We start from the raw sequence: 23613 nt of genomic DNA, 5'->3' as shown, positions 1-23613 counted from the left end.
CCCACAATTTTTACAAGAAACATTTTATACCAAATTTTAATGAGCCAGATATAATCCAGGCGTTATGCCCGCTGATATCAACACTAACCTCAATTGTCACATACTCCTTCAATTTTTTACATGTAGAGAAAACCGTTTCTGATGTAGCAAACTCAAAATACCAGAGTTTATTCTTCATCCTATAAATAACACATCACACCAGCAGGTTATTCATTCATTGACAGGTCTCTTGTATTTATGAAGAAATATCAGCAGAGAAGCCTTGAAACGTTAGCAACTTAGGATCGATGAATATATTACAATATGGTTTTCACATTTTAATGTATACTATATTGCTTTTTATTTAATTCTTGTCTCTTTAAAAGCAGTACAGCAAATATATAAATTGTCACCTGCTGTTGAATTTCTCGGGATACTTCTCCCTCATAACATGAAACCGATGAGCGATGGAAGCATCCTGCAGAAAGAACACACCATCAGACATGTTTTTTAGTGGTAAGCAAGCATATAATTGATGAATACTGTACAGTTGCGGCACATTACAGTCTGGTACCTGCAAATATTGCCTATCATTTACTGGAAAACTTTAGATAAATAAGTTGCAGAGATTCCAAATTAAAAGCTTCTTTTCGGGATACAAAAGGCCGCTTGTGTTTCAGAAAGCAGTGAATCGGGCTATGTCCCCCTAAGTCAGCATCTGTGCAGGAACTTTACTGGATAGATTATTTCTCCGTAAAGCTACACCCAAACTCAGGGGTATACCGCTAATAGTGGCAGACTAAGAGACTTCGAGCATCGGGCCCCACCAGCCAGGCGTCTCAATTTTCGAAGTATCAGCATCCTATAGTCAAAAGCAATGATGGAACAGGAAGTTGTCAGCTCCTTGGTTCCATCATTAATTCTGTGAGTATAAGCGCGGTCATCTCAGTGTAAGAGGCACGATGACGTCACTACATCGCTCTCACTGTGCGGAACTTCAGAACACGTCACTACATCGCTCTCACTGTGCGGAACTTCAGAACACGTCACTACATCGCTCTCACTGTGCGGAACTTCAGAACACGTCACTACATCGCTCTCACTGTGCGGAACTTCAGAACACATGGTGCAGAGACTGACGCAGTAGGGGTGAGTAGTTGTTTTTTTTATTATTTTATCAATGAGTATCGGGTCATCACACGGCGTATAACGGGATGTGGGGCTGTCATTTGTATTAAAGAGTGATCAAACTGTGTGGAGGGCTGTCTGGCAGCCATTATATTGTGCGGTGAGCAGTGTGGGAGCCATCATACTGTGTTGTGGGACTGTGGGGGCCATTATACAGTGTGGAGGGCAGTGTGGGGGCCATTAAACTGTGTGAAAGGCTTTGGGGGCCATTATATTGCGTGGAGGACTGCGGCAGCCATAATACTGTGTGGATGTCTGTTTGAAGACCTTTATACTGTGTTGAGGGCTGTGTGGGGGCCATTATACTGTGTGGAGGGTTGAGTGGAGGCCATTATACTGTGTTAAGTGCTGTGTGGGGGGATTCTAGCTGCATAGGGGCCATTATACTGTGTGGAGGGCTGTGTGGGGTTCATTAAACTGTGTGGAGGTCTGTCTGAAGGCCATTATACTTTGTGAAGGGCTGTGTGGGGGCCATTATATTGGGTTGAGGGGGGTGGTGTGAGGATCATTATTCTGTGTGAGGGGCTGCATGGAGGACATTATACTGTGTGCATGCCGTTATGCCATGTGGAGGGGTGTCTGGGCTATCACACTGTGTAGTTAGTACTGTGGGGGCCATTAAACTGTGCATGTGGAGGGTTCTGTGGTATCATACTTTATGGGGCCAAATTAGTTTGTAAGTGCCACAATACATGTCCCTCTAATTGTCTTTAAAAGTTGGGAGATATACCCATCTGTTACTATGCGTGTGTGCCGTGAATCTGCCGAATATATATGTACTTTTTTTGGGTGCGTAGGGGAGGGGTTAGGTGGGATGGTGTCTAGTACCGCTGCTATTGGGCCCCATGATTTCTATGTACACCCCTGTCTAGACTGTATGATAGAAATAATTAAGTCAAGTTCATTGCTAGTCTGCTTACACCCAGACAAATATAATATCTATAAAAAAATCACTGTTCGGTTAACTCCTTCTGTATTGAAGAGCAATTATCATCTTCAAAGATATTGTTGGATAGTGCTTGTAAAAACAAGCATTTTTGCAATTTGCTCTTTATTAATTTTTTTTTCTGTTCTTGATGTATTAACATCTTTCTTTTATCTTTGTATACAGCTCCTTGCCTATGTGACTGATCGCCACTGAGGTCTAGCAGTAGTGGCCGAACATGCACGGTGCTTACATGCTCTTTTGTATTGCTCTTGTAGGCATTGCGTTGAAGCTGGACAATGTTGCTGGCAGCAGCTGTTAACTCCTAATCTCAGCCAGCTTCAGTGCAGTGCTTACAAGCTAGACTGCAGCAGTGGTGGTCGGTCTCCTAGGCAACAAAATGTAAACAAAAAAAAAAGTGTTTATATCTCAAGAACATCTGCAAATTTTCATAAACAGTAAATTGAAAAAGTGCTTGCTTTTACCAGCACTACCCAACAATATCCATCTATGAAGATGTGATTAACCCTTTAAAATAAGTTAGAAATTCCAAAGTATGCTTAATGTCACACATGTTTTAAACTTGGCTGAGTTCTATAATACAAAAGAACGGTCACTATTTCCTTCATCGGAGTACTGTGCAGCGGTGTAAAGCTTGGAGTAAATATATCCGTACACACTGATGTCGACAGAGCCCGTATGGCAATGAATGGAGACTGTACCACTACGTAGTAAATGAGCCATATCATCTTCATGACAGTATAAATGAGCCCTGGAGAATGGTGTCCAAAGGGGAACAATTGCTTAAAGAGAATCAACCGTTAAAAATATGGACACATCTATTCCTAAAATAATTTTTCTTTTAGTACTATTTTCCATAGTTTAGGTTCTTTGCTTTATTAGCTTCATGTTTATATATTGGAAGTGAATGTGGCACTTATACGGGCAACTATGCAGCATAGAGGAAAAAAAATGGTAAATAATGAGATACCATCATATAACCTTACTCTACACTACTTTTTGCAAAGAAAATGTGTATCTCCTTATTCCCTAAGTGTCCGTGGTCCCCCAAGAAATTCATACGAGTGCCAACAAATCCGTACGTACCACTCCAATGGAAAAGTAGTTATTGATTATCTCGTATGGGACAGGGTCTCCTTTTTCATCAGTGTTCTCTGGTATCACCACAATGTTCCATCGGTCCATCAATAATATTGAACTTTTTTCAATGTCTTTTAACACTTTAACCAGATTTTCACCATCGTACCCTGAAAAGTCAGAAGTTTATATCTGAGGATCAAATTGCATACACCGCATATATTTTCGCTTTGCTTATAAGGGAGATACCAAAACCTCCTCCCTACAGATTTGTTTTGATATTTATTTACAATGGTATCTTAGTAAAGTGAGAAAAACACTGCAAAAACATCTAATGTAATAAAATACTATTGCTGCCATAATAGCAATATAAATGACAAGTAAATACACAAAGAAATAATAGAGTCAGTTTAAAAAGACACATGGGTCAAGACATAATTTCTGCCTGTCTACCAGATGACAGTACTTTGGTTTGCCATACGTACTGACCAATTGTACAGCAAACTGAACATTAAAAAAATCTCACCTCCTCCCCATCTGAGACATCGAGCAAGGTCATTCCCTGTACCCAGGGGCAGTACAGAGACAGGAGGCCTTTGCGGAAGATTAGCTTTGTCTATGAAAGATGAAAAGGAATAAGATGATATGTTTTGCTTTATTCTTTAATATAAAACAACATTGTCATCTTTGTCCATCAGATATCCTGCTTCCAATGCATGATCCTGGCTATACTTAAGGACATATCTAAGAGTCGATCCCAGTACTATATGAAATAATGCATGGTCTCGCAGTGCTGTGCTCATCATGTACTTCATTACTTATGTACAATTTCTTCTTGTAGAAGTATAATGATGCAAGCCTAGAATCTTAACATTGTGCCCTTTGATAAAGCATCATTTTAGTATTGGAATTTTATATGGTTATGTACTTTGGGTATAAGAAATTGATATATATTAATTAAGATAGCACTGGTGGCATCTATGTTATTAAATGTAATGTTCTTTCACCCTTTAAAAAAAATTATAAAATAAAACAACTTGCTCTTACCAATGGCATCTAAAATCCATCCAACAGTACCATCCCCGCCGCACACTAAAATCCGATAATCTTGAACATCCCAGAAGAAATTGAGACTAAGGACAAATAAAAGTACATTTAAGGTTGTAAGACAGGATATTTAGTGTTAAAGAGCTTTCCACCCTAAAAGCAACTTATTATAGGATGTAATGTCTAAGTGAGTCAAATGGTTCCATATCTTTTCCACTGCGAAGAATGGAAGATGACTGTGCCCAGACAGACACTTCTCCAACAGGAACAGATTCTAGCGCTATCGATTTTGGGAAACCCCTTTAATGTGTGCATTTTAATAATTGTATACATTTGCTTGTCGTCTTTTCTTACCCGGGTGAAGGGCCCCCATTACTTAGATTATACACTTGTCGAGGGTTTAGCAAATACTGAAACTTGCGAAGAACTCTGCAGTGAATAAGAGAGAAATTCAGTATTATAAGAGGTATCTTTGAGTTATTATGGAATATATAAATATACCGTACATATATAAGGCCCCCTCCACACGTCCTGGTGATTCCAGTACTGGAAAAACCAGTACTGGTGAGATCCGTGGTCCATGTGCCATCCGTGTGTAAGTATGTGACATCCGTGTGTCTGTGTGCTGTCAGTGTGACACGTATGGAATGAAATGCAGCATTATAAATTAAAGTGTTATGTGTTAAAGATGTTTAAAGATAGAGATAGATAGCGATGAGAAACATTATAGATAGATATATAGATAGAAATATGTCGGTGTGAAATATAATCAGGGCTTTGCTTGCTTATTTTCCTGTACTTTTATTTATTGTTTAAATAAATAAATAAATTAAAAAAAAAACACGCGGGTCCCCCTTAATTTTCCTAACCAGCTGAGGGAAAGCTGACAGCTGGGGGACTGCTGTTAATATTCTGGGAAGGAGCCAATAGCCATAAAGGTTCCTAGCTCACAGCTGTTTGCTTCGCCTTTACTGGTTAGTAAAAATGGTGTGTCCCCAAAAAAATGACTTGGGGTCTCCCCTATATTTACTAACCGTCAAAGGCTAAACAGACAGCTGTGGGCTGATATTAATAGGCTGGGAAGGGGCCATGGATATTGGCCCCTCCCAGTCTAAGAACATTAGCCCTCAGCCGTCCCAGAAACGGCAAATCCATTAGATGCGCCATATCTGGCGCTTAGCCTCATCTTTTCCCACTTGCCCTGGTGTGGTGGCAAGTGGGGTAATAGTTTTGGGGTTGATATCAGCTGTTTTATGTCTGCTGACATCAAGCCCTGGGGTTAGTAATGGAGAGGTGTCTATCAGACACCCCCATTACTAACACCATAGTCAAAAGTAATAAAGACACATGCAGAGACAAGTCCTTTAATTGAAAAAACATTCCCCCATAATAACCCCCTTTTACCCATTTATTAACCAAAAAATAAAAATAAAATCAAAGGAATCCTCACCTGTCCGTCGATGATCCATAATGCTGATGTCCCACGGAGATTTCCAACTGTGCTATATCTGGATGGTTTTGTGAGCAATCACATCAGTAATGCGACCGCTCACCACACCAGCCGTAACACACTGAGCTGAGCATGAGAACGCGGCTACGTGTGACCGGCGGTGACGTCATTAAGGCCAGTAACAGGCAGCAGTTCTCACGCTCAGCTCAATGTGTTCTGGGTGGCGTGGTGAGCGGTCACATTACTGATGTGACCGCTCACCAAACCATCTGGATATAGCAGACTTGGGGATCGTCGTTGGACATCAGCATTATAGATTATCGAAGGACAGGTGAGGATTACTTTGATTTTTGATTAATAAATGGGTAAAAGAGGGCTTTTGTGGGGGAGTAATTTTATCAACTAAAGGGCTTTTCTCTGCGTGTCTTTGTTATTTTTGACTATAGGGTTACTAATGGAAGTGTCTGATAGACACCTCTCTATTACTAGCCACTGGGCTTGATGTCAGCAGACATAAAACAGCTGACATCAACCCCAAAACTATTACCCCACTTGCACCAGGGCAAGTGGGAAGAGATGAGGCTAAGCACCAGGTTTGGCACATCTAATGGATGCGCCATTTCTGGGGTGGCTGAGGGCTGATGTTCTTAGTTTGGCAGGGGGCCAATCCTTCTCAGCTTATTAAGATCAGCCCGCAGCTGTCTGTTTAGCCTTTTGCTGATAAGTAAATATATGGGGGACCCCACGTCATTGTTTTTGGGGTTCCCCTTTTTACTAACCAGTAAACGCTAAGCAAACAGATGTGAGCTGTTATTGACAGGCTGGGAACCTTTATGGCTATTGGCCTCTTCCCAGAATATTAACACCAGCCCCCCAGCTGTTGGCTTTCTCTCAGCTGGATAGAAAAATTAAGAACCTCAAGCCGTTTTTTTATTTATTTATTTAATACGCGCGATACACAACGGGTGCTGACTACAAGTCTCATCAGCGTTGCCTGGTCACGCTGATCGCAGGGAGACCAGGCGACAATGATGAGAGTTGGATTCAGCACCCAGCGCCTGGGAACAGTGATAACTGTAAAGCTTTTCCCAGACACTGATACATGTCACACTGATGACACAGGGATGTCATCCGCGTTTCATCAGTGTGCAGTACGTATTTCCTACGTGCTGCCGGGAAAAAAAGGACATGTCTGCGGGTTCTTCACACTGACACACGGTTCGTCTGAAAAATCTGGCATGTGGGCACCACCACTGAATACAATGAGTGTGCGTGTGTCCGTATTTGCGGTTCTTAGAAAATGGACCACATACGGACATAAAAAACAGACGTGTGAAGAAGGCCTAAAACTCTATAAACTGCAATAAAATATGTACATTTAGTTCTGCATAATAAGCAATGAACCCAATACTATGCTTTAATGATCGATGGATATTAAAATATAGTTGTCATGGATTTATGCTGATGTATGTAAGCGCTCAAGGTAGTGATTCATTTCTTCAATAAAGGGACCTTTAGAAGCAATTTATTATTACTCAGGATTGCTAACATGTCCACCTTTGAACTCCACAGTTTATTATTATTTATTTTAAAAGCACTCTTAATTCCAGGGTGCTGTACATGTGAAAAAAGGGTTACAAACATAACAGATATAACATTTCTAAGTAAACAGACAGGTACTGAATGGAGAGGACCCTGCCCTCATGGGCTTACAATCTACAGGGTATTGGGGGAAGAGACAGTAGGTCGGGGGGTTGCAGTGACTCTGGTGGTAGCGAGGTGGCACAAGGGTAATTGCAAGCTGTAGGGGATTTTGAATAGATGAGTTTTCAGGTTCTGTCTGAAGGTTCCAAATGTGGGAGATAATAATCGGAGGTGTTGAGGCACTGAGTCACAAAGGATTGAGAAAGCCTGGGAGAAGCCTTGGAGGTCACTGGGTGAGGGATATATGAAAGCAAAAAACAGAAGGAGGTCTTGTGAAGACCGTAGATTATGTGTGGGGAGGTATCAGGAGATTAGTTTGGGGATGTATGGGGGAGACAGATTATTTACAGCCTTGTCGGTCATTGTTAGTAGTTTAAAGTGGATTTACTGGGAAATTGGAAGCCAATGAAGGGATTGGCAGAGTAGTAGCTGGGGAAGAGGTGGGTTAATCGGAGAGCAGAGTACATGACAGACTGGAGAGTAGCGAGAGTGTTAGTCGGAAAGCCACAGAAGAGGTTGTTGCAGTAGTCAAGGTGAGAGATGATGAGGGCATGCACCAACATTTATAGTAATAGATAGGTCTGGTAGGGGGAGCTGATTGAGATGGAGGAAAGATGATGAGTTTGGTTTTGTCCACACTGAGTTTAAGAAAACGTGATGAGAAGACGGAGGCTATGGCTGATTGACACTCAGATTCCGGACAGCAAAGAGGTGACAGTTAATATATACAAATAATCTATGTAAAAAGTAAAAATATTTATGGGGAGGGATAACTTCTCCGATATCTGTGCAGTGCCCAGTGTAGCCATAACATTAAGAGCCAGTGAGACTCTGAGCCAGCAAGGAACCAAGTCTATAAAGTTGTGTAGCTTGTTATATATCTAAGTAGTCAAACTGTATACATATGCAAATAAAAAAGTACATTCTGACTGATATTTAGCTGGTATTCACTCACTTCTCTCCCTGTTTACCTCCACTCTTCGGGTTGACAAAGACAAGTAAAGGGTGTGTGTCTGACATTGGTACAATCTGAAAATGAAATAATGATTTAAAATTAAATAATTGTTTTTAGATTTTAAAGGAGTTGCTCCACAATCAAAACCTCTCACCTATGTGTTATCTCCATAAGTCCCATAAAGTTTGAATGAAGTGCATGCATAATTGTTGTTTCATTAAAACAGGGGATGAAGGACTCTAACTTGGTGGTGGTCCTGACATCTTTATTGATACCACATTGTTAAATGTGATGCTAATTACATTTTATTGCAATATTGCAGCAACCAAAAAAACTTAATTCTGGCGTTTTGATTTTTTTTTCTCTTTATGCCGTTTACTGATCGGATTAATTTAGTTTATACTTTGATAGCGCAAACTTTTACGAACGAGGAAATATGAAACATGTATTTTTTTCTTTTTCTTTAATTGTTTTATTATTAATGGGCAAAGGAGGTTGATTTGAACTTATATGTTGAACTTAAATATATTATATTTGAACTTATCGACGCCCCACAATCATGTGACAGGGGCGCTGATGGCCAAGGTTTGTGATGCGCTTCCGATAAGCGCAAGTTAAATGCCGCTGTCAGCGCCAGGACACGACTTATGACTTATCTATACGTCATAGTTCGTGAAGGGTTTAAAGGGGTTTTCCCATGAACAAAGTACATTTTAATTAATAGATCTTGGAATAGTTCCACAATTGGATGTATTAAAAAAAATGTTCCTGTGCGGAGATAATTAAAAAAATGTGCCCTGCTATCTCCTGTGTAATGGCTGTGTCTGACCGAGCAGGAACATGGTCTGATCATACCACATCTTCTGGGCAGGGGAGGAAGGAAAAGAAAGTATACAGACAGGACAGCATGAGATCACAGCTGATTCTTTTTTTGAGGCAAAGCATTTCACTGTCAGTTTTTAAGCAATGTTTTACCTCACAGAAAGAATCAGCTGTGATCCCATGCTGTACTGTCTGTATACTCTTTTGCTTCCTCCCCTGCCCAGGAGATGTGGTATGATCAGACCTTGTTCCTGTATGGTCAGACACAGCCATTACACAGTACATAGCAGGGGCACATGTATAAGATTATCTCAGCACAGGAACATTTTTTTTTTAAACACATCCAATTATGGAACTTATTATTATTCAAAGACCTATTGATTAAAATATTGAATAACATTAACTTTGTTTGTGGGAAAAAACCCTTTAAACTCTATTAAAGCATATCTTTGACATAGATGAAGATTTCTTACTTGTGAGTCTCCTTTCCTTCATGAACCAGGGTGAAAAGTCACTTTGTATGAGAGATCCTTCTGGTGGATCTGACAAATCCATGCATTACATAGATGGCTTTTCATTTTAATATCCAGCATGTAACACTACATATCTGACCACTGCAGGGGATGTATAGCCAAATGAGGAATCCATTGGCAACTTCAGTTGATATTCAAGGCTTAGATGAACAGGACGTATTAGCTGATCATAAGGCTGACTTGAGTAAAAAAGGGTTATATTTATGACATTACCCTTTAAAGTGCACTACAGCACTTTACTAGTAACTCCACCATAATGGAGCTGAAGACACCTTACCCGTAATGCCTGTCCCTCTGCTGAACTGAAGCTCTGCGCCATTTCTTCTGGAGCAGCAATAAGATTCTTCTGGCTGTTCTGTCGTTCCTGAGCATAACAGAAGTAAAATAGGAAAATATGTAGTACATGAAACAGAATATTAACATATGCATTAAGGACAACATGTGTATAAAAGATATAATGATTTTTTAGTAAATAAAGGTAACTGAAAAAAATAGATATATTAAATGTCTACATAGATAGAGATGTTACAGACCGTTAATGGAGCAGAAGTTCCACATGCCCCTAATTCATTTACAAAGAGGTCTTTGGGACCTCCATTCTTGGGATCAGAAGGGGTGTCAGCAGCTATCATACCTTTATCACTAATTTGGATTCTGTAGATATTGGATATAGGTTGATTATGGGACAATTTATTTAAAGAAGCTTTTCCAACCCCCCAAAAAAATTAGAAATTACCAGTGTATGAGTAAATATCAGTCAATGTGTTTTTCTCTTCTATGAAGTTTCAATAATATTCACTTGCTCTCTATTATCTTTTTTTAAGACAGCTCCAATTACAGCACAGAGACATTCAGACCGTATTCTACAGTATTAAAGTTATTCAGCAATAAGGGTTCTGTATTACTGGCAGATTTAATGTTGAGGAGCTTGGGAATGATAAGTGATAAATCCTGTTGGTATAATGCTATCAATGATATAACGGATTGTTTGGTTTATAAAGCCAATTTTTCAAATAAATTATCAGGATATTCTGAGTTAATATAAAGGTACAAGAAAGTTAAGAGCAACTAGGAACCTTTCATCTCAAACTGAACAACCACTATAAGGACTATTATTACATTTTTTTTATTAGTGATTCTGTTGTTTAACTTCAATAGAAATAATAGCATCTACTAAGATCTGATAATCAACCCACCAAGATTACAGGATAAATGGAGGAAGGAGGTAATATGTGGTCCCGCAAGACACCACCGTCGCACTTAGGAGAAATCATGGAAACACATTCATCATGCACCTAAAATAAAAGAGAATTTATTAGTAATATTATTTGATAAAGCTAAATATTCTAAAAGTATTTTTCAACCAGAGTTTAACTAATTGTACTATTTAAAGTGTTAGCAAAGGCAGAGCTTCATTTAAAGGTGTATGTAACTGTACATTCATATGGTAGATCATAGTTAAAGAAGTATTTTCATGACAGCCACCATAGGATGTGCACAGGTAAATAGCGAAAATGTCTAATCCATAAGAGTCTCACACTTCCAGAATCTCATGAATGGAGGTTTCCCAATGCCATGTTCCAACTGGTGCCATGGCCACAGTGAAAGAAGAGGTGGGACCTGTATCTATTAAAACACTTATGGCATATTTTATGGAGATGTTATGAACACCTGTTTTAAGACGACCCCTTTAACTATGATTTGTGCTGTTACACATATCAATCAGCTAAAATATTAAAGGCATGAAAAACCAAATGTGTGTTCAAAGAATGATTACACAATCCACAGAATTGAAATAAGCAACAAAAACCTACAATAAAGACGGGGGAGTCATGATGATTCAAATTCTATAAATGCTGTAATTTAGCATTACAATCCAAATACAACAAAATACTAAGCATATAATATGGGAGAGAAAACAAAACCTATGTAAGGGTTCAGGGATCTGAGACACATCTAATACTAATGGCTTAATGTCACACATATATACTGTAGCTGTGATAGCATTTATCTAAAAAATTGGGAATGAATATCAATTTATGCACGGATAAGCAAAATATTGCACGAATAAGATCTATCTATCAATACACAACTAGGTCATGTATTTCCCAAAAATTGTGTATCAGTATTTAAGTCATTATCCTTAATGAAGCAGTAGATGGAAATAAAATACCTTTAGCCATGATAACATAAAAAACACCATAACCTCAGAGCCCCGCCTCAACGTACGTTTCACCACCACCTGCGGTTTCGTCAGGAGGTGGTGGTGAAACGTGCGTTGAGGCGGGGCTCTGAGGTTACAGTCTCTTTGATGTTATCCTGGCTAAAGGTGGACAGGGTAGTGGGCAATGGATTTAATTTATTTAATATACTAAATACTTGTAAACTATCGAAACAACAAGATTGTTACCTTTGTATGGCACCAGACACAGCGCTGACCGGTTAGACTCTGAAAGCTTTTTATCTTTTTCTGGCATTTGTCACACTTGCTGGCTTCACAACCCCCTCTCACCCATACGTGAGTCTGTCCCTGTGGCAGTAGAAGCAGAAATGACATACATTACCCACATGAACATCAAGAGTAAAAGTTAGAGCTCTAAGTGACTACACAAAACACAGTGATGAGAGAGATGAAGCTGATGCTAACAGATGAGACAAAGACACCACAACTGAGTCAGAAAGATACAAGCAATGGCAGCACACTGAGTGACACTGGGCTACAGTCATGAAACTTACACTGGCATCTTTGCGGGACTTGGCATAAGTGCTGATGCAGCTATTCGGTGCTTTACGAGCACAGCGTTCATGAACAGTAAACTTACAAACTGCAGAGAAAAATGTAGATTTTACACATACGTGTGCTCCTATACTACCTGATGTACAGTAACCTAGGATGCTTATTTACACATCAACCTTTGTTCTCGTATGTTTGGGTTTCATTTATTTATAGGGGTTTTCCATTACTATATATTGATAATCTATCCTTAGAAGCTAATTTGCAGCAGCCACTAATCAGTGCTTCGGTGTTCCGCCATTGCCGCAACCGGTAGCAGCTGATCGGTGGGGGGACTCAGATTTCAATCTCACTTTGATATATCCTAAGGACAAGCCATCAATATGATATTAATGGAAAAATTGTTAAACATAGGAAATGCACAAAAAAATTAAAAAGATATCCCAAGTTTTCATTCTCTAATTTTCTAATTTTATTTCATCCTGTTATATTTATTACTTCAATTACATCTAAGAAATATATAAAGAAATCTTCTATGTGAGTTCCCGGAAATCAGCAATGCTCTCCCTACAATTCCGCATCTAGCTGCAGTAGATCCCTCCCCCATCTGAGGCAGGTCACAAGATTAATGCACCGCACTCCCTCAGCCATTCACCAGCTTCATAAAATTGGTAAAAATATTAATAGGAAAAAGGGCAGACATAATATTAGAAAAGTGAGATGTGCTGATACTTCGGGAGAGTCCAGGATGAAGATACAGCTAACTGTTCTTGTACCCACCTGACAAGACGGACACAATGGAAAAATGCAAGTTGCGCTTATATGAACTCCTTTTGTCTCATGTCACACTCTATGTCGCTGTCGTAGGTACCACCTGAATACCGTTTTTCAGGGGTACCAATGGAATACCGGATTTTAAGGGACAAAATGACGTGTGACTGGCCCGTTACGTCTATGGCATTGTAACTACTTCTGGTGTTTGCAATCATAACAATACAACACCTATGTATGGTTACCATAGGAGATGTTCATACTTACAAGTGCAGCACAGGCCTTGCTTCCTGACCCCAAAGAGAAGCGCTTCACAAACATTGCAGTACACCGGCCGGTTAAAATGCTTTAGACGCCACAAATGCTGCCCATCATCCTTTATATTCTGTGCATGATGATAAGTGAAATACAAAAGAACTGTGTGAAATAAAAAAAAGACTGTAACCTAAGAAGACCAAAGCTTCAATCGTCTTAAGAATGTCATCTTATTATTTACACATTGTACTAGGAAACCACTAGTACACCTGTATGTACAATGTAAAAATAAGAAACTTATTGTATGTGGATTCGTAAGCGGATTTTAAACTTAAGAGAATTGTCCTTTAATTTGCTTTTCGCCGCAATATCTGAGCTTTGTGGTCGCACATTGAGAAGGAATGGGGATACTTAAAGGGGTATTTCCATCTCCAAGATCCTATCCCAATATGTGTGTAGTAGGTATAATAATAATAACTAATAATAATACTAGCAAATACCTCCAATTAGAAATGTAGTATAGTTCTTCTGATTTGCTATGTTGCTTACCCCATGTGCAGGGCATTCCAGTAAATTAGATATCCATGGTTACGACCATTAACAACTAACTAAATAACTAGCTGTCACTATATGAGTGGTCGTAACCATGGATACCCAAGCTACTGCAATGCCCTGCACATGGGGTAAGCGATATAGTGAATCAGAAGAACTATACTACATTTTCAATTGGAGGTATTTGATAATATTATTATTACACATACTACATATTGGGATAGAATCTTGGAGATGGGAATACCCCTTTAAAACCAACCGGGGGTTTCACAGAATTCATATGTAGTGCATACAATCAGAAACCAAAAACTCACAGCTTCCATTCCTAGCAGCACCAGTAAAGGCACTGTGGTGAGTCCTCCTTTCAACCATTCCTCATAGGAAACCGTCCCATTGCCATCATAGTCTACTTGTCTCATCATCTCTTCCAGCATCTGCAGAGGGGAAATAGAGAAGTCCTCGTCAAAGCCATTATTCTTTCTAAGATTTTACTTTATCATAAGTCAGTGTTCACAGGATGCCCAACAGAAATGATCTATAATCCAAGTGTGTGTCATCAATGAAAATACAACTGTCTGGTGACAAAATGCATGATGAATATTTGGTACCAGCTTAGTTACTTTACTTGGTGCCTTTGGAACGATACATGTGCAGCACTAAGGTTGAATGGCCAGACCTTGATGTGTATGGTCTACATAGCTGACAGAGCAGCCACACTAACTGGAATAGGGCAAACTCTGTACTGTGAAGGAAATAAGTATTTGATCCCTTGCTGTTTTTGTAAGTTTGCCCACTGACAAAGACATGAACAGTCTATAATTTTAAGGGTAGGTTAATTTTAACATTGAGAGATTGAATATCAAAAAAGAAAAAATCAAGAAATCACAATGTATAAATTAGATAAATTTATTTGCATTTTGCAGTGAGAAATAAGTATTTGATCCCTCTGGCAAACAACACTTAAAGGGGTATTCCCATCTCCAAGATCCTATCCCAATACATAGTAGGTGTAATAAGAATAATATTAGCAAATATCTCCAATTAGAAATGTACTATAGTTTTTCTGATTCGATATGTCTCTTTCCTCATGTGCAGGCATTGCAGGACCTTAGATATCCATGGTTACGTTCACTGATATAGTGATAGTTAGTTATCTAGCTGCCAGTGGTCGTAACCGTGGATACCTAAGGTCTCGCAATACCTGCACATGAAGCAAGTGACATAGCGAATCAAAAATACTATACTACATTTCTAATTGAAGATATTTGCTATTATTATTACACCTACTACATATTGGGATAGGATCTTGGAGATGGAAATAACCCTTTAATACTTGGTGGCAAAACCCTTGTTGGCAAGCACAGTAGTCAGATGTTTTTTGTAGTTGATGATGAGGTTTGCGCACATGTCAGGAGGAATTTTGGTCCACTACTCTTTGCAGATCATCTGGAAATCATTCAGATTTTGGGGCTGTCGTTTGGCAACTCGGAGCTTCAACTCCCTCCATAAGTTTTCTATGGGATTAAGGTCTGGAGACTGGCTAGGCCACTCCATGACCTTACTGTGCTTCTTTTTGAGCCACTCCTCTGTTGCCTTGGCTGTATGTTTTGGGTCACTGTCTTGCTGGAAGACCCAGCCACGACCCATTTTTAATGTCCTGGCGGAGGGAAGGAGGTTGTCACTCAGGATTTTACGGTGCATGGCTCCATCTATTCTCCCATTGATGCGGTGAATTAGTCCTGTGCCCTTAGCAGAGAAACACCCCCAAAACATAATGTTTCCACCTCCATGCTTGACAGTGGGGACGATGTTCTTTGGGTCATAGGCAGCATTTCTCTTCTTCCAAACACGGCGAGTTGAGTTAATGCCAAAGAGCTCAATTTTTGTCTCATTTGACCACAGCACCTTATCCCAATAACTCACAGAATCATCCAGGTGTTCATTGGCAAACTTCAGACGGGCCTGCACATGTGCCTTCTTGAGCAGGGGGACCTTGCGGGCACTGCAGGACTTTAAACCTTTAAGGTGTAATGTATTACCAATGGTTTTCTTGGTGACTGTGGTCCCATCTGCCTTGAGATCATTAACAAGTTCCCCCGTGTAGTTTTAGGCTGATCTCTCACCTTCCTCATGATGAAGGATACCCCACGAGGTGAGAGTTTGCATGGTGCCCCAGATCGATGTCGATTGACAGTCCTTTTGTATTTCTTCCATTTTCTTACTATTGCACCAACAGTTGTCTCCTTCTCACACAGCGTCTTACTTATGGTTTTGTAGGCCATTCCAGCTTTGTGCAGGTCTATGATCTTGTCCCTGACATCCTTAGAAAGCTCTTTGGTCTTGCCCATGTTGTAGAGGTTAGAGTCTGATTGATTGATTGATTAATTGAGTCTGTGGACAGGAATCTTTTATACAGGTGACCATGTAAGACAGCTGTCCTTAATGCAGGTAACGAGTTGATTAGGAGAGTCTAAATGGTCTGTAGGAGCCAGAACTCATAATGGTTTGTAGGGGATCAAATATTTATTTCTCACTGCAAAATGCAAATACATTTATCTAATTTATACAATGTGATTTTCTTGATTTTTTGGGGGATATTCTATTTTTCAATGTTAAAATTAACCTACCCTTAAAATTACAGACTGTTCATGTCTTTGTCAGTGGGCAAACTTACAAAAACAGCAAAAGGTCAAATAATTATTTACTTCACTGTATGGTAAAAGAGCTCATGGGCACATTCATACTAAGCTCAGTAAAATATAAAAGACATAATCTTATATAAATGAAGATGAAAAGAAATTAAAGCGGTACTCTGAGCACTGTTTTTCATATACTGCATGGGAATCTGAAAGGCAGGAAGAGATTATGTCCATTCTTTGGCTGCCTGACTGCTACGGTCTGTGATCGGCTACAGTGATCAGGGATCTAAGTATGGCACATCAGTGCCTCCATTCCTGGCAAAGACTATTAGTGTGTCCTGTGCAGAAGCTATGGGGGTTACAGCCAGTTGGCATACCTTTTTCTACTATAATCGCATGTAAACTTTTAGGGAAATTGGTCAATGTCACAATGGCCAAAAAAACTTACTGGTTTGAGTTCAGTGATATCCCAGTCCAAGTACTCAGCAACCCTCATCATTTGAGTTATAATCCGGTCCACTTCCTATCGTAAATATGGAGAGAGATAAAAAAATTAGTCAAAGAAAATGATATTTATACTCATAAAAGTAACTGACACTTAGAAGGGTAAAAAAACCCGATTTCACCATGTTTTACATATTAACCCTAGAACGCATACCTGGGGCCTCGCAGGCCCGCCCTGTTAATTGTTTTCTATTTTCTGCAAGATTACTTTAGTTAGAATTTTGAAACTCTAGGTATTCCTCAGGTATATAGTTGTTTGTCATTTCCAGTTGTTCATTTATTTTTATGTTGCAGGCATTTTCGGTATAACAACTCTTTTTTGAAAATACCCATTTTTATGGTCATGCGTTCTAGGGTTAAAGAGAACTTTTGTCAGCAAGATTTTATAATGTAAAGTAAAAACATGGCTGTTATGACGCTGTAATACTGATTACATTCTTTGGTGTTCTTCTTTAATCACCATTTGAAGTTTTCTGCTAGTTAGATTTTGGCGCACAGGGGCCGGACTGTACACGAGGTCTTCTCCTCCTTGTCTGTGATTCTCCAACTCCTCCGCCTGCCTCTGGTCTGTGAATGACAGACCACTGATGAAATGTCTCACAGAGGAGGCTGATCATTCACAGACATTGAGGAGAAGACCCCGTGTACAGTCCGGCCCCTGTGCACCAACATCTAATTAGCAGAAAACTTCAAATGGTGATTAAATAAGTGGATTTCTTCACCAAAGGTATTGATTTAATCAGTATTACAGCGTCATAACAGCCATGTCTTTTCTTTACATTACAAAATCGTGCTGACAGGTTCTCTTTAAAGTTTATTCCTACAGTTTTATTACTACAGTATAATAAGTTAATCTTCCTAATGCTGCCATAAATATCCCCTGAATGTTCAAAACATAACATTTTATTTTGCTCTAAATGTCACAAAATTTCAACTGATTGCTCAATTTTCATTGATTCTGAACATACGGAGAGCATCCTGCTCATGCACTGCTCACATAGGTGCATGGATCGTTACAAGAAATAGCTTTGCATCAGCTGAAAGGTAAAAAAGTGGAAGCACCTCTGTGCAGGAAAATGCTGTTACCAGCACTGCGGCTCTTTCATTTCCTAAATTAATGGGGTTCCTTCCACTTGTTCCCTCCCGATGAGATTCTAGCAATATACCACCATCATCATCGGTACTTGAAAACCCCCTTAATCATAAGAGATTGAAACTAGCCTGTGAAATGAGATGTCATTTAAAATGTGTTTTGCTTTGTACCAGTTAACTTCAATAATGGCAACTGGTGTGCCGGGAAGGAGACAAATATAAATGGTGAAACTCACAGAGCTATCCAGAAGTCCATTGCTGTCTTTATCGTACAATTTAAAGGTGACTGTGAATAGAAAATAAAAAGAACCATCATTATCATTTTAAAGATCAGTATACTAATTCAATTATCCCAAGACAGTATTTATACCAAATAAAAAACATATACTGATTGAAAAACCCCTAACATAGTGTTCAGATCACAATTCTTTTGGTTAAAATATATTCCCCATGTGGCATCAAAATCATAGATCACGATTCCAAGACAAGCTGTACTACTGCCCTCTGACAGGTAGATGGCAATGTCCTGCCTGATATCTCCTTGCTGCCGCAGAGAAGCAAGGTCATCACTGCTTCGTTTTCCACTACTCAGATTACACAGATTTACCTACTTTTTATTACACTGACAGCATCACAAGTAAGCATCTATAAGATCATTCATTATCTATGTCTCTAAGGAATCAGGGTTATTGATAGACAGTAATATTTACTATAAAGTTCAACAAGATCAGATACATATTACTAATAGAAAATACATTCCTTCTAAGATTTGGGCTGAAATTTATGTCGATGTCACTTTGGAATATATTGTACATGTCACTTTCAAGTACGGCGTCAAGGTCACTTTTGAGTATAAGATATTACTCTTTGGCTGGGTGTCCTCATCACACTGTGCATTGCAGTATTTGTTGGTTATCTTAAAAGAGAACTATATATACATATATTTTCATCTGGAGTCATCTCATTGCTACTAATTAATCATATCTTATTATCTGATTTTTTATTTCTGAGACCATAAATAAGACAGATTTTCTAGTGTGCAGTGTCTGATTTTAAGGGGCTCTTTATAACCAGTAAAAATGTGTCTGTTTCTATGGATTTTTAGCCTTCATAACAGCTTGCATTAATAATAAGTTCTTGTCTTTTTCATCAATTTATTTTTTTAAAGATACAGTAGTATTTCCAGTTTTCCATCCCTTCGGAAGAATTATGACTTAAAAAGACTTGTCTATTCCCCATGAAATAACAATACCAGGGCATCTTTTCTTGGAACTTGTTGTTTAGTTCCTCTATTACTCCTCCAGGAAATGTAGAATAAGCTGACAACTTTGTATGTACCATTTTTCTTGTCAGTGGGGTATGTATTTTCCAATCAGTGCTAAAAGACTGTGTAGATATCCACAAGGAAAATGGTTAAACCAAGTTTTTAATTCATTCAAACATTTCCAGGGGAATAATATTTCCAGAATTATATATTTACAGAGGAATGGCAGAATGCACAGGATTGCTTTAGAATGGGTATTTTACTGGGAATGGACATGTGAGCTTACATGTTCTCCGAAAATAAGTCTTCCAACAACTTTAAAAATGTGGTCACTGGGGCAATCGGCGACTATAGATTGTATATAGTGTAAATTGTATTATTATTATTATTATTATAGCGCCATTTATTTCATGGCGCTTTACATGTGAAAAAGGGGTATACATACAAGAACAATTATAATAATCTTGAACACAATGTGACAGCGACTGGTACAGGAGGAGAGAGGACCCTGCCTGTGAGGGCTCACAGTCTACAAGGGATGGGTGAGGATACAGTAGGTGGGGGTAGAGCTGGTCGTGCAGAGGTATGGTGGAGCGAGGGTTACTGCAGGTTGTAGGCTTGTCGGAAGAGATGGGTCTTCAGGTTCCTTTTGAAGGTTTCCACGGCAGGCGTATGTAGAAGATATACAGTGGTGGCCAAAAGTATTGGCACCCCTGCAATTCTGTCAGATAATACTCAGTTTCTTCCTGAAAATGATTGCAATCACAAATTCTTTGGTATTATTATCTTCATTTAATTTGCTTGCAAGTAAAAAACACAAAAGAGAATGAAGCAAAAATCAAATCATTGATCATTTCACACAAAACTCCAAAAATGGGCCAGACAAAAGTATTGGCACCCTCAGCCTAATACTTGGTTGCACAACCTTTAGCCAAAATAACTGTGAACAACCACTTCCGGTTACCATCAATGAGTTTCTTACAATGCTCTGCTGGAATTGTAGACCATTCTTCTTTGGCAAACTGCTCCAGGTCCCTGATATTTGAAGGGTGCCTTCTCCAAACTGCCATTTTGAGATCTCTCCACAGGTGTTCTATGGGATTCAAGTCTGGACTCATTGCTGGCCACCTTAGAAGTCTCCAGTGCTTTCTCTCAAACCATTTTATAGTGCTTTTGGAAGTGTGTTTTGGGTCATTGCCCTGCTGGAAGACCCATGACCTTTGAGGGAGACCTAGCTTTCTCACACTGGGCCCTACATTATGCTGCAAAATTTGTTGGTAGTCTTCAGACTTCATAATGCCATGCACATGGTCAAGCAGTCCAGTGCCAGAGGCAGCAAAGCAACCCCAAAACATCAGGGAACCTCCGCCATGTTTGACTGTAGGGACCATGTTCTTTTCTTTGAATGCATCTTTTTATTTCCTGTATACTCTATGTTGATGCTTTTTCCCAAAAAGCTCTACTTTTGTCTCATCTGACCAGAGTACAGTCTTCCAAAACGTTTTAGGCTTTCTTAGGTAAGTTTTGGCAAACTCCAGCCTGGCTTTTTTATGTCTCGGGGTAAGAAGTGGGGTCTTCCTGGGTATCCTACCATACAGTCCCTTTTCATTCAGACGCCGACGGATAGTACGGGTTGACACTGTCGTACCCTCGGACTGCAGGGCAGCTTGAACTTGTTTGGATGTTAGTCGAGGTTCTTTATCCACCATCTGCACAATCTTGCATTGAAATCTCTTGTCAATTTTTCTTTTCCGTCCACATCTAGGGAGGTTAGCCACAGTGCCATGGGCTTTAAACTTCTTGATGACACTGCGCACGGAAGACACAGGAACATTCAGGTCTTTGGAGATGGACTTGTAGCCTTGAGATTGCTCATGCTTCCTCACAATTTGGTTTCTCAAGTCCTCAGACAGTTCTTTGGTCTTCTTTCTTTTCTTAATGCTCAATGTGGTACACACAAGGACACAGGACAGAGGTTGAGTCAACTTTAATCCATGTTAACTGGCTGCAAGTGTGATTTAGTTATTGCCAACACCTGTTAGGTGCCACAGGTAAATTACAGGTGCTGTTAATTACACGAATTAGAGAAGCATCACATGATTTTTCAAACAGTGCCAATACCTTTGCCCACCCCCTTTTTTAGGTTTGGTGTGGAATTATATCCAATTTGGCTTTAGGACAATTCTTTTTGTGTTTTTTCATTGAAGACAAATTAAATGAAGATAATAATACCAAAGAATTTGTGATTGCAATCATTTTCAGGAAGAAACTGAGTATTATCTGACAGAATTGCAGGGGTGCCAATACTTTTGGCCACCACTGTATGGCTTGTCGGAAGAGATGGGTCTTCAGGTTCCTTTTGAAGGTTTCCACGGTAGGTGTATGTATAAGATATAGATTGTGTGTTTATATGTACATACATATACTGTGTATATACACACACATAGGTATGCATACACAGTATAGGTGTTATGTGTGTCTCTCAGGGGCTGTGTATGCGTATATAGCATAGGCGATGTGTTTATATACCATAGACCACGTGTCATTTAGCATAAATGCTGTGACGTGTGTGTCACAGAGGCAGTGGGTCTGTGGAAATTTGTGGAATGGGAGAACAACTGTGTTTAGCTCCATTTCCTGTATAGTGTGAATCTGTTGAGGCTTTACCCTCTTCACAGACAATTCTACTCTTCCGGTTTTACCCGGAGTCACCATATTTGTAACCACCATCCCCTAGTGATATATAGTTTTCACAAGATTGCCAGAATCTACAATTAAAAATGCCAGCAGCACAGACAAGCCTTCATGCAGCGCTTGTTTCTGATCATCCGCCGATGTACACAAATCGCTTGGTTTTCCATTTAAGCCAGCATAAATCGCCGTTATCAGCAGCACATTGCCTGCGTAAACAGATGATATACTGCCAAAAACATGATGTTGTATATGGGGACAGAGTGATCTTTTCAATGGGGTTCTGGTTGAAGTTCAGGTACAGTTCTGGTACCTGAATCGAACTTTGGAATAAAGTTCGAGTCGGGTACCAGAACTTGAACTTCCACGGGTCCGCTCATCCCTACTCACAATAGGTGGTGTTCCCAACTCACCTAATCCCCCTTCTTTCACAATGAGGTTCTATTCTGCCCTTATCTATTTTTCTATTATCTAGTCGATCGGCGCTCATCCAATGGCCTGAAATCGTTACTGTAAATCCACCCTATGTATTTCTGTGTCGTGATGCAAAACCTTAGCAATTGTTGCTCCATTTTGAGCAAGTTCGCATTTTTTCTAAAACCAGACTTGTGTACAGCACCATGTTATGTTCGTTTGGAAAAGGTTTCCATGTATGACTAATGCATCATTACAATAATCCTAAAAAGACAAATAATAATCCCATTGTTCAAAAACTAAAACAGAAGAAAATGTTTTTAAGAATAATAAAACCTTATTTTGAGCAATTCTTGAGAGGCAGTGTACCTAGAGAGATATGATGAATCATCCGGACACAAAATAGCCAAGATAGGGAATATTTCATTTAAGTCATGGTTACAAAAGGCACCACCAGCTGTCATACAAGATCCAAGCCAAGAAAGACATGATGATGGCTCCGGACAATCTGGATACAATTGTTGAGCTTTATCATATCCTTATTTATTACAAGTGTGTTTATGTCAGAAGTGCTTTGATGTCTAATGCAGTAATAAACCAACTGTAAATGGCACAGATACAATTAACCCCTTAAATGAATCTGCGATGTTTTGTATATTTTTGCGCTTTCTTATTTTTCCATTCATATAGCTAGCCATAGAAGGTCTTGTTTTTTTGTGAACCGAGTTGTAGTTTTGAATGACATCATTTACATTAACAGTCAATGTATAGGAAAATAAAAAACAAAATTGCAAGTTTTGCGAAATTCTGAAAAAAATGCAATTCCGCCTTGGCTTTTTAAATTTAGTTTTTATGGCGTCCATCCTGTGGTAAAAATGACACTGTATTGTAAGTGTTTCTGCTATGTATACCCCTTTTTGATATGTAAAGAGCCATGGAATAAATGGCGCTATAATAATAATAATAATACAATGTTTTGATAGGCTTTCATTGTTT

At 39.3% G+C, this 23613-nt stretch overlaps 1 protein-coding gene across 8 annotated transcripts in view; it reads right to left on the bottom strand.

Moving 5' to 3' along the window:
- The window catches only part of DGKA (diacylglycerol kinase alpha), a 257102-nt gene that overhangs the window by 15929 nt on the left and 217560 nt on the right, over window positions 1-23613 (bottom strand). For 7 of the 8 annotated variants that reach the window (XM_073663706.1, XM_073663701.1, XM_073663702.1 and 4 more), the window contains 15 exons: window positions 18485-18534; window positions 17101-17175; window positions 14328-14447; window positions 13474-13591; window positions 12438-12526; window positions 12112-12231; window positions 10898-10996; window positions 9979-10065; window positions 8347-8420; window positions 4592-4666; window positions 4238-4323; window positions 3717-3806; window positions 3200-3360; window positions 393-457; window positions 89-179 (listed from right to left, as the gene is read on the bottom strand). In XM_073663706.1, coding sequence (XP_073519807.1) covers window positions 89-179; window positions 393-457; window positions 3200-3360; window positions 3717-3806; window positions 4238-4323; window positions 4592-4666; window positions 8347-8420; window positions 9979-10065; window positions 10898-10996; window positions 12112-12231; window positions 12438-12526; window positions 13474-13591; window positions 14328-14447; window positions 17101-17175; window positions 18485-18534 — 1400 coding nt within the window. Of the gene's footprint in view, window positions 1-88; window positions 180-392; window positions 458-3199; window positions 3361-3716; window positions 3807-4237; window positions 4324-4591; window positions 4667-8346; window positions 8421-9978; window positions 10066-10897; window positions 10997-12111; window positions 12232-12437; window positions 12527-13473; window positions 13624-14327; window positions 14448-17100; window positions 17181-18484; window positions 18535-23613 lie in introns of those variants that run through there. The other variant, XM_073663708.1, reaches the window with a different exon arrangement.

Source organism: Phyllobates terribilis, unplaced genomic scaffold, assembly GCF_046119375.1.
Source record: "Phyllobates terribilis strain yellow unplaced genomic scaffold, ASM4611937v1 Scaffold_2__4_contigs__length_985480577, whole genome shotgun sequence".
Taxonomy (NCBI): domain Eukaryota; kingdom Metazoa; phylum Chordata; class Amphibia; order Anura; family Dendrobatidae; genus Phyllobates; species Phyllobates terribilis.
The sequence above is the reverse complement of the archived record's forward strand: the minus strand, read 5'-3'. Positions and strand labels throughout refer to the sequence as shown.